Source organism: Folsomia candida, unplaced genomic scaffold (genome assembly GCF_002217175.1).
Source record: "Folsomia candida strain VU population unplaced genomic scaffold, ASM221717v1 Fcan01_Sc063, whole genome shotgun sequence".
Lineage (NCBI taxonomy): Eukaryota > Metazoa > Arthropoda > Collembola > Entomobryomorpha > Isotomidae > Folsomia > Folsomia candida.
This window is the reverse complement of record NW_019091255.1, coordinates 111037-121169: the sequence shown is the minus strand read 5'-3', so window position 1 is coordinate 121169 and position 10133 is coordinate 111037. Positions and strand designations below refer to the sequence as shown.

The 10133-nt window shown below is 38.3% G+C and overlaps 2 protein-coding genes and 2 long non-coding RNA genes across 5 annotated transcripts; 2 read left to right on the top strand and 2 right to left on the bottom strand.

Annotated features, from left to right (window-relative positions):
* The first annotated feature begins 35 nt into the window (after window positions 1–35).
* On the top strand, window positions 36–2734 carry LOC110862626 (cell death abnormality protein 1). Its single transcript, XM_022111847.2, has 3 exons — window positions 36–188; window positions 385–898; window positions 1249–2734. Exons 1-3 carry the CDS (start codon window positions 165–167, stop codon window positions 2601–2603), a joined length of 1893 nt encoding a protein of 630 aa, XP_021967539.1. The 5' UTR covers window positions 36–164; the 3' UTR covers window positions 2604–2734.
* Window positions 2735–2984: 250 nt separating this feature from the next.
* On the bottom strand, window positions 2985–4178 carry LOC110862627. The gene is made up of 2 exons (XR_002549200.2): window positions 3773–4178; window positions 2985–3588 (listed from the first exon to the last, which is right to left on the bottom strand). It is a non-coding gene; the product is annotated as an uncharacterized LOC110862627 (long non-coding RNA).
* A 245-nt stretch (window positions 4179–4423) lies between these two features.
* On the top strand, window positions 4424–5693 carry LOC110862632. 2 transcript variants are annotated; one of them, XR_004833468.1, is made up of 3 exons: window positions 4424–4534; window positions 4605–5192; window positions 5265–5693. XR_004833468.1 is itself a non-coding variant. In XM_022111851.2 (2 exons), the coding sequence occupies exons 1-2, from the start codon at window positions 5099–5101 to the stop codon at window positions 5513–5515; spliced, it is 345 nt and encodes a 114-aa protein (XP_021967543.1). In that variant the 5' UTR covers window positions 4909–5098; the 3' UTR covers window positions 5516–5693. The 2 variants fall into 2 exon arrangements, 1 of the variants encoding a protein (XP_021967543.1); XM_022111851.2 differs by lacking the exon at window positions 4424–4534 and having other exon boundaries at window positions 4909–5192.
* On the bottom strand, window positions 5591–6631 carry LOC110862633. The gene is made up of 2 exons (XR_002549202.2): window positions 5913–6631; window positions 5591–5810 (listed from the first exon to the last, which is right to left on the bottom strand). It is a non-coding gene; the product is annotated as an uncharacterized LOC110862633 (long non-coding RNA).
* Window positions 6632–10133: the final 3502 nt, after the last annotated feature.

The following is a 10133-nucleotide window of genomic DNA, read 5'->3' as shown; positions in this document are numbered from 1 at the left end:
AATAATTTTCCAATTCCGCCCAAGTCCAAGCAGTGATAAGATAATTTGCTGCTTTATCTGATAAGTATGGATGGATGGCATAATTATGAAGCGAATTGACGCTCCTCACCTCAGTGATCGTTCACTACACATACGTTCAACAATATCCCGAAACGATTTTCATCATGGAGAAAAAAATCGCAAAATTTGTAAGCTAATATTTACTAGCAATAAGTACATTATTCCAATTTTAATAAATTTTAAAATACACATGGAAAAAATAATTGTTCTGTTAATTGTGATGAAGCGTTTTTGGCAGCTCAAGTTGCAATTTTCAAAAGAATAAATTATTCATAAACTCGCATTCATTTTTGAAGTAAAAAATAACTTACCCATTTTTTATAGGTTTTTGCAACAGCTTTGTTATTCATATTTGTAACATCCATCTCTGGCGTTGAGTTTGGAGAAATCTGCGATGCTGATGAGCTATGTAACGCCACAAAACCTTACAAATGTTCCCTCGAAGACCCACCCCCCGAGAACCCGGTAACAAAATGTGGTTGCCTTGATAAGGCTACTATGCGGTACAACAAGGATAGGCAGACGTGCCTCGTAAATGCGGAGGAACGCGGGTGTGCCGAACATATCAGTGGAGGACACCAAATTCACGTGCATTGTACAGAACATGCAATTTGCGATGCTCCCCCGTCACCACCGGATCAAATAGGAACTTGTCATTGTGACAATGGGTTCATAAAGGACGACCCTTATTGCAAACTTGGGAATGAGGCAGGACCTTGTACCAACAGTCAAGACTGTGCATCTTCAGCTTCCCTCGTATGCTTGGAATCTAAATGCGTATGCAATAGTACACACATTTGGGACAATGCAAAAACAAAATGTTTAGGATTAGTGGGAGGTAAATACATTGTTACATTGGTACCCTTACTTATTAAGGGGTGAAAGCCATTTATAAGATCGTTATGTCCGTCTGTCTGTCCGTTGGTCAGATAACTCTTGAATGCAATGATATAAGGTCAAAAACAGTCAAAAAGATTAAATTGTGCATAGATATATCAATTTGAACGGAAATTTAACCCAGAATTCAATGGCGACCTCCAAGGTCACGAAATGTGAACGAAGCTTTCAATCAACCTACCCCATATTCCGAGCCTTCACCCCTTTGTTATATGCGTTGAAACGGTTTATTTCATATTGACCTCAATTAAATCATAAATCTGATATCAATTCCGTACTGATTTTATACAGCAAGCTGCTTTAATGAGACCGAATGCTCTTCCAACATGGAATGCACCGATTCAGCGTGCAAGTGCTTGACTGGGTATAATCTATACAACGGAAGATGCGTGCATACTTACGACGGAGCCTGTCAAACTGAGGCCGACTGTCACCCTGACTTTCCTCGATGCGAGATCCTCCCTGAAGGACCACCAGGAAAATGCAGATGTGCCGAAGGTCAAGAACACAATGGGGGCAAGTGTCTCATCCTGATTGGCCAGACCTGCAACCCTGCCGACGACAAGTGCACCACGTATTCCCACTGCAACGAAACGTCTTCCCTTTGCGAATGCTTGGAAAGCTATACCGAGTCGAATGACCACCACTGCAAGGGGAAACATGGAGCAAATTGTACCCTGGCACCTGGCACTGATTGTTATGACGAATGGAATCTGCAATGCAACAACGACACGAAGGCGTGCACCTGTAAAAATGACTTCAAAGTCACCACTGAACTCAAATGCTTGAAGGATTATCAAAAAGAATGCGACACTGCGGCCGCCTGTCATCCAGATTTTCCAGTCTGTCCTGCCGCTCCTAATAATCAATGTAATTGTGACGAGGGTCTTCAGTACGACGACAAAAGTCTCAAATGTGGCATCATTCCGGGAAATAGTTGTACCTCGGGGGAAGGAGTGGAAGATCGTTGTTTTACTTATTCGCATTGCAACAGCGACACCCAAGTTTGCGAATGTGACACCAACTATGCGCACGTGGGGGATGCATGCGTCGGAAATCTGGGGGCTGCCTGCACAGTCAGTACGGATTGCAAGGCCGATTCGTTCCTGGTATGCAGCGAGGATACTAAAATATGCTCTTGCGAAGCTGAATACACTGAAAATGATGGGAAATGCAAAGGAGGATTAGATAAGCCTTGCATCGACGGTGATAACTGTCTGGTAGGGACTTGTCTTCCAAATAATGTTTGCGGTTGTCCCGATGGCACGGTCGCAGCAGGGAGTAAATGCGAATCTACGTATGGGAAAAGTTGCGACCTTGGCTGTTATGCCCCATTCTTTCTCGAATGTGACAACACAACTAATCAGTGTGGATGCATAGCAGAGAAGTATTACACGCCAGGTAAAAATTCGTCCATGTGTTTGACCGGGGTGGGCGGCAACTGTGTCGGGGAGCCTGATTGCATCGAAAATGCGTACTGCATGTCAGAAGGGAACAGTTTGTACGTGTGTAGATGCGGTAATAACTTTAGGCCGAGTGGGGGCCTGTGTGTGGCTGGGGGGGCGGATGCTATGGTAAAATTGCCGGCTTTCTTGACAATTATGGTGCCCATTTTTATCGCTATTTTTAATGTGAAGAATCAGTAATTTAGAGCATGAGGTATGATTTATTAGGTATACATAAATATTTAATACAATTATATTTACAACTTTCTTTTCAAATTATTGTATTTGATGTAACTTATTTACGTATCAATAAAATGTTTTCTAATAAAAAACCTTCGATTTTGTGCTTTATCTGCATGCACTAAGTGGCCGCGGAAGCTGTGGAGACATCTGGGGACATTGACATTATATGATAGGGGAAGGAAGGGTTTATATAACTTGAGCAGATGATGGGGACATTGTCCTTCTGTCCCTACGCTTCCGCGGCCACTGCATGCATTTATAACAATTCATATACATAAATATGAGAGATACATACATACAGATATACATTTGCAAGTCAAAGGTTACAAAGCATTCTTATAAAATATGGAACAATTGATTTAACGATTTATTGTTTACAGGAATGCGAAAGTCTTTCATAAAGTTTTCTATATTTAAATAAATAATTAGCTTATTCATTTTGTACAGGTCGTAAAACGAAGAATATCACCTCTAATCTACTAACAGGCCAAAAATTACTGGTTGCTACAAGTATTTTCTGTACAGTGTTCCTCCGATGTCTCCAAGTCCACGGAATTCACTAAGCTTTCATCCGATCGTTCCGTCAGGTCGGACAATGAGTCTGAAAAACAGCGCCTCCTTCTCGACCAAAGCGTTTGCGACGGATAATACTGCGGGTGTAGGAGGCTGAAGTTAAAACTGTGCTGGGCCAATCTAATCTTGTACTGATCAATCCCTTCCTTCTTCTTTTTATGCTTATTCTTCTGTGTATTATTGTTCTTGCTGGGCACACCCCGCGGAGCCTTTTCTGAGAAAAATGGGCACTTCTTATTCCGATTCGTGAAGAATGAGTAGCTCTTTTCTTCCTCAAAATCGGTAGAAAGGCAGCAAAATAACCGAATAAACCAGTTACAAATGATTTCCAGGGAGGATGACATGGTTTACATGTGTTTATCAAGGTTTGCTGAAATTGGAAAAATGATCTATAAGATATTTGCACAAATTGAACTTTGAAAAATGTTAACAGCATGAAAATTATTACCAAAACCCGAATTTTTGGTAATAATTCGAAATTTTATCAATAATTCTAAACTTTGTTAATAATTGGAAATTTTGTTAACAATTCTTTAAAAAACAATTCAACTTACCAGGATTAGTCAGTCAATTTCGTGCAGAAGGTTGTTTGTCTCGACCTCCTTTCAATCACACCATTTCGCCAGTAAAGTGCAACTTTAGAGAACTTTTCGTCTTTAATCGGATGACTCTTCTTCTTAACGTGACTTTGATAAGTCAAGTAGTGACAGCGGCACTCTAGACATTTGGACGACTAATGTTGCATGAGCTGGATTTGGAATTTATGTCTCATCACTAAAAATATGTTTCATTTTATGCGATAAAAGCTTATGTAGTTAACTGAACTCCTCAAATAAGTGAATTTCACTCTTTTACCTCCACACTATCTCATCATGCACTCCACAGGACGAAATGAACTTGAAGCTTATCAGCAAGATGGAATTGCTTGTGATCTCGTTAACTTTTTTCATACAACGGTTTATGAGTTGACTGAACCAGTATTTATTAATCCCGTGGTCAAATTATCATCGCTGTCATTTTTATAGATTCCAGCATGAGAGCGTGGAAGAGATGTATGTATGCAAGTGGTTTGAATAAATTGGTTAGACTATACATACATACGTACATATTGCAATATCCTACTTTAGTTATAATGACCAAACAATATACAAAATGCGAATAAAATGCATTGTAAATTAAATAGGAATAGTTACAATTAGTTTATGTAGAGTACACACTGTTAGAATCTGGTATAGTCACACAGTTATTGAATTCTCGGTATTAAGTTGCTACCACTTGGTATTAAAATTATACCGGACAGTAAAAATTCGCTACAGGTATGGTAAAACTTTAATACCGAGCTATTACTACACGGTATTACTTATCAATACCATATTTGATATGTAGGGTCATATATGAATGCCTGTTGGTATTATTTTAATACCAAATTTCTAAGAGAGCAGCTCTGAACATAAGTAAGCACCTAGTTTTCATACAAATCATGTTAAGTCGAGGCATAATATGAGTTATGAAATATGCATTTGACACACCTGCCTGCACAACCAGGTAGATGTTGCAGAATAATCCTTTTTTGAAAGGCCCGAAAGGCCAAGGTTAGATTAAAAGTATGGAAGTGTATTTTTTACTCGGCTCATTCCTTCTATTTTGTGTTTTATTTACCCTACTTAAGTGATCCCTGGATTCCAGTTTCTTTCTAATATTCCACTTCAGGGTCCATTCCAAAAAGGTGAAGGGTAAATATTTAAAACATGTAACAGAGTACTGGCAGTTGGAAAAAAAATATTAAAAAGAACGAGGACAAATGAAAAACACACCAGTCACTCGTTTGCATCCAGATACATTCATTCATTTCGGATTTTAGTAACTAAACAAAGTCTAAAATGCTTTCAAAATTCACAATTTTTTGCGTCCTCGTCGTATTTGCTCAACCAAGCCACGGATTAATCAAGGTGTACGAAGACATCAATTTTGGTGGTAATTATTACATTTTTTCTATTTTAACGCAACAAATTTATTTATTCTACTTACTAAATACTTGATAAACAGGTGCATCCCGAGTCTTACCACCGTTCAAAGCTTGTCTGGAAGTGAACAATCTGTGGAGAAATCGGATCTCATCCGTGAATACGGGGGGAGGCTGTGTCATCCTTTGCGAACAAGTCGGATGTCGTGGGCACTGCGAGAAATTGTATCCAGGAACTGCCAGTCACAATAATCTTGAAGTATTAGGTCTAAACGATAAGGTCTTATCGTACAAACAGTGCGAGAGTAGAAATGAGAACAGAATTCCAGCGTAAAGCCATATGTAATTTTATTAGAATTTTTATTGAGACTTGTTAAATCAGTTGTATCTCGTTTTTTTAGAAATTAAATAATTTTAGGTATTTATTTATTATGTTTTATTTACTTAAATAACAGGCAACATTAAGTACGCAGTGAATAAAAATGTTGAAATAAGCAGAACTGAGACAAATACTAAAATCGGTAACATGATGACGATAAAGTGATTATTATTCACATTTTGTCTCAAAAGCTTCGGATCCGACGGCTGACCGGCTCTCTTTGTGGAGAGTGTATTTTACTTTACATTCGCTATTTTACAACACATATAGTCAATTTCAGCCTTAATTAATGACAGGTATCGCCACCATGCATGTGTCGACCATCTATTATTTAACCACGAGTTTGACTTACATTTCGGACAACCTTCAAATGATCGATTCCTGTTCCTCCAACCCTGGTTTTGAAATCACCTTTGTTGCTTTAAACGTGTGTTGTGAAGCTCGTCTATGTTTTAATTTCTTCCTGCCACTCGTACCCGTGCTATTGCTGCATCTTTGACCGTCGTCGTCCTTTGTACTGGCGAAATCGTGATTGGAGTTGAGAGTAAATATGAAGCCGACCAGAATAGCCACCGTTACAAGGATGTTGCAAAAACCTTTCCATAGGAGTGACATTGATATCTGATTTTCACGACTAAAACTAAAACCACTCTCTGGAAAACCCACCCACACCCACACACACGAAACAAAATGAAATAAAATGATGGATGAGTCTAAATGACGTGTTGTATCGTATTTATTATCATTAAGTGTATAGAGTTGACAGTTAATTACAATCTCCAGGACGGACACGCAACAAAAATATGCCAGATTTTTATTAATAGTAAATATTCTTGCCAATCGTTGTGTGACCGTTTAATCTTGGTGTGGGGCACGTAAAAAAATTAATGCTCATTAAAATGTTGATGAAAAGTAAATAAGTAATTTTATATTATCAATTATAAAGTGGGAGGTTGTATCCGGTCGGTCGGACAGTTAAAAAATTATGTCATTAGTGCTGCCAACCACTTGTGGTAAAACTTATTTTTTTCAGATAACACCACCATTTGTGTCAGATAGCGTTTGCATTCATTTGAATTATTGGTTTTGTCAGGATATAAATACAAGTTGTACAGTAATACCCGTCTTAAGTTGCTCTCTTTCTTTGTGTTGTTGAACAGTGGCCGCGGAAGCATGGGGACAGAGGGACAACGTCCCCACAATTATTCCATGTCCCCATCATCTGCCCATGTTATATAAACCCCTCCCTCCCCTATCCCACAATGTTAATGTCCCCAGATGCCCCCACCGCTTCCGCAGCCCTTGTGATTGAGCATATATATTCATACATACAAACAATATCACATTTCTCGTCGAATCTCTCATATGCAGATACATAACATACAATAGAAAAATCTGCCTTTATCCATACATTTCTGCTAGATTACTTCCACCAGAGGAGATTAAATGTGCAGCGATGTAGACAAATTCGATCTTTCTTTAACACCGAGTAACTCACCCGGAACTTGTTCTCTTATTGCGTGGATCGAGGAACATTACAAAATTCTCTAAATATTTCTCCCAGTTTTACACATTTAGTATGTGCATAACAATAATGAAGCGGATGTACAATGAGTTGTTGCAACCGAGTCGTTGTTGCAATCGGAAACTAAAATAGTGCATTTCGCATTTCGCCATGAAGTGAGCATACATATATCAAGCTGACTTTTCGCATGAATGGTTCAACTCCCAAGACACTGCTCGTCGTCGTCGTCGTCGTCGTCGTCGACTGTTTTGGCCTTGGCCTTGCTTTGTGTATTTTGTAATTTCTTGCCAAATTCTTCTGACTTTCTTAGTACAAGAACGAGTAAATATCATTTTGTGGTATTTTGTCATCCCACACTCCTCCCTCGCTCCTCCCACGCCCCTTCCTCGCTCCTCTTGTTGCTATCTTCTTATCTCAACTTCACTTATTGATCGTTTAGTGAAAGGCTTTGTGAGAGACTTTCTCGGAGAGAAAGTACCAAAATAAATATGCCTGACGTACACGTATTCACGATGATCGCCTCCTTCATTCATTAGGCAAAAAAAATTTTAACTTACGAAACCATTTTTATAAAGATTTCGCAAAGTTGCAATTATAAATTAGTGCATCATTCAAATAAAATGTTGGGCAATAATTTGATGATGGTGATGATGTTGTAATCACTTTTACGTGTTTAATTCATTCAAAAGTTTACGAAATGCAAAAAGTGATATCAAATGATATTTATACAAATTATGAGGCAACTTTTTTGTAAAACTGAAATAAAATGTTGTCAAAACTTTTTGCATTTGCTGCATCGATAAATTTATTATTTACGAGATGCATTGAAGCAATTTTTGCATTCAGAACTTGACACGAAATCATCATTACTGATTTTGCGTCACTGTAAATAAAAATGACAAATAACATTAATTCCTCTCTCATCTCCAATTCCAAATATTGGCAAAAAATTGTGTCTCCTCAAGGCCAAGTGGACCATATCTCGTCCATTCTGAGTGACACCTTAACTCTTGGCTTAACTCTGTGTGTATGAATCTTAGAAAAACCCGAATCATCACAATCGTACACTCAGCCTCACTTCACTTCACTTGAGACTGGACAAAGAGAGATGTACATAAAAAGCCGAGTAAAGTAGTGCTGTCAAAAAACAATTGGATTAGTTGACAGCGCAGTAGATCCAACAAGTGTTACAGTTATTACTTAGGCTATCAAATTCAGAAGAAGAAAGTTGCTCTTGTCACTAGTAATGCATTCTTCGTGTGCATTCGAGTTACAGAGGTGTAGATGAAACTGGAGAGGAAAAAACTGACCCATATTCGTCTCTGATCAAAATGCAGTATCACATTGCCTCACATAGCAGAATAGACGTCAGCCTTAGGATGTGTTAAGGGGTGAAACCCGTTTATAAGATCGTTACAGATGTCCGTCTGTCTGTCCTTCTGTTAGTCTGATAACTCGTGAAAACAACGACAAACAGACTTAAAATTTCGAATGTAAGTTCCAAGGGACACCTCAACAACCGTGTGGATGAGGTTAAAGCTCATAAATCTCGAAGACACGTTCAAACGTGTCAATATGAAAAGATTTTTGACATGCAAAAACATTATGGTATTCATTTTGATGCATGAATGGCACTGTCTCACCCATTAGTTACACGCGTTGCAACAGTTTATTTGCGTCGATGACGATAACTCCACATTATTAATGAGTAATGACGCCTTGATTACAAAATATTGATTGCAACATATTTATCTTTTAGCAAGATTCGTCTGGATATTTAGTAGTGCTTATATATTTATAAATTTTTTGCACCAGTACTGCAATACTGTTTATTTTTAAGAATCACTCATCCATCCATCCACCTTAGCCCGCAGATTATGTATTCCCACCCTCCGTAGAAGGAAATGTTTATTCTTGATAACTCATAAATATTAATGCATACGTAATCCTTTTGAATAATGGCATTCAAAAATGTATGTAGCGTCGTCCAGCTGTCTCGCAGGGTTTAAAAAAATATGGCTGTTGTTACCACATCGTACACGAGGCTTGACTATGATGAAGTGGAGTTTGGAAACACCACAGACGAGGAAAAATTATGTATTTATTTACTCTTTGGACTGTTATTTCATTCGAATTTTGCCCAATTTACTCACCAATTCTGTCCTGATCAAATTTCAATTTATCAAATTTACACAAGATAAATAACTTGACTCATAATGTAAATTGTGGCAAACTCCGTCTTTACCCACTAAATCTCGTCGTGATGTCAGAGCGAAACCAAACCACATGAAATGCACCTACTATTTACTTACGTAAAACAACTCTTCCGAAATTGTGGGAATGATTAGGAACATGGTTTGTCCTTGAGTGCAGAAGAACAGCGGCGTGGCGTCTCGATTTGCACACTTTATAGCAAACCAAACACCACCAACTTGTTTAATCAATCTCACTACAAAGCTGGTTCACAGTGGAAGGAAATACAGATTTGTAGCTGAATATCAATTAACAAAATCAAATATTTTGACTTAATTATTACACACAAAGTATTTTCCAAAATCAATCAGCTCTATTGAATCGTCTCACAGGCTTTACATGAAGAACAACTTGTTGTTAAATCAAAACAGCAGTGTTTCGTTTCTGGCAGGTTTGTTACATTTCGTGCAGATTTGTTACATTTCGTGCGGATTTGTTACATTTCTTGCGGATTTGTTACATTTCTTGCGGATTTGTTACATTTCTTGCACTGCAAAGCAAGAAATGCAAGGTGCAAGAAACTGGGAGAAAGTGCAAGAAATAAGCGCCATTTCTTGCAGGTCAAAATACCTGCAAGAAACAACTTTCTTCCCGTTATTTCTCGCAATTGGTTACTTGCACCCGAAACACTGCAAAGCATTATATAGCATTTCAATGATGCGGCGTAGATGTACACATGATTTATTTCCGTACCATATTATTCTGGTTAGATTAGCTAGCACCGCACACCTTCCTTCCTTCAATTATTTGAACCTTAGGTTAAAACGGTTTTGGTTGAGGGAAATTTCGTTCTCT

Excerpts from the sequence above, each read along its gene's own strand:
- LOC110862626 (XM_022111847.2), top strand. The coding sequence starts at position 165 with ATGGAGAAAAAAATCGCAAAATTT. Across the intron at positions 189-384 it reads AGAAAAAAATCGCAAAATTT|GTTTTTGCAACAGCTTTGTT; the intron begins GTAAGCTAATAT and ends CATTTTTTATAG. Across the intron at positions 899-1,248 it reads ATGTTTAGGATTAGTGGGAG|CAAGCTGCTTTAATGAGACC; the intron begins GTAAATACATTG and ends GATTTTATACAG.
- LOC110862632 (XM_022111851.2), top strand. The coding sequence starts at position 5,099 with ATGCTTTCAAAATTCACAATTTTTTGCGTCCTCGTCGTATTTGCTCAA. Across the intron at positions 5,193-5,264 it reads CGAAGACATCAATTTTGGTG|GTGCATCCCGAGTCTTACCA; the intron begins GTAATTATTACA and ends CTTGATAAACAG.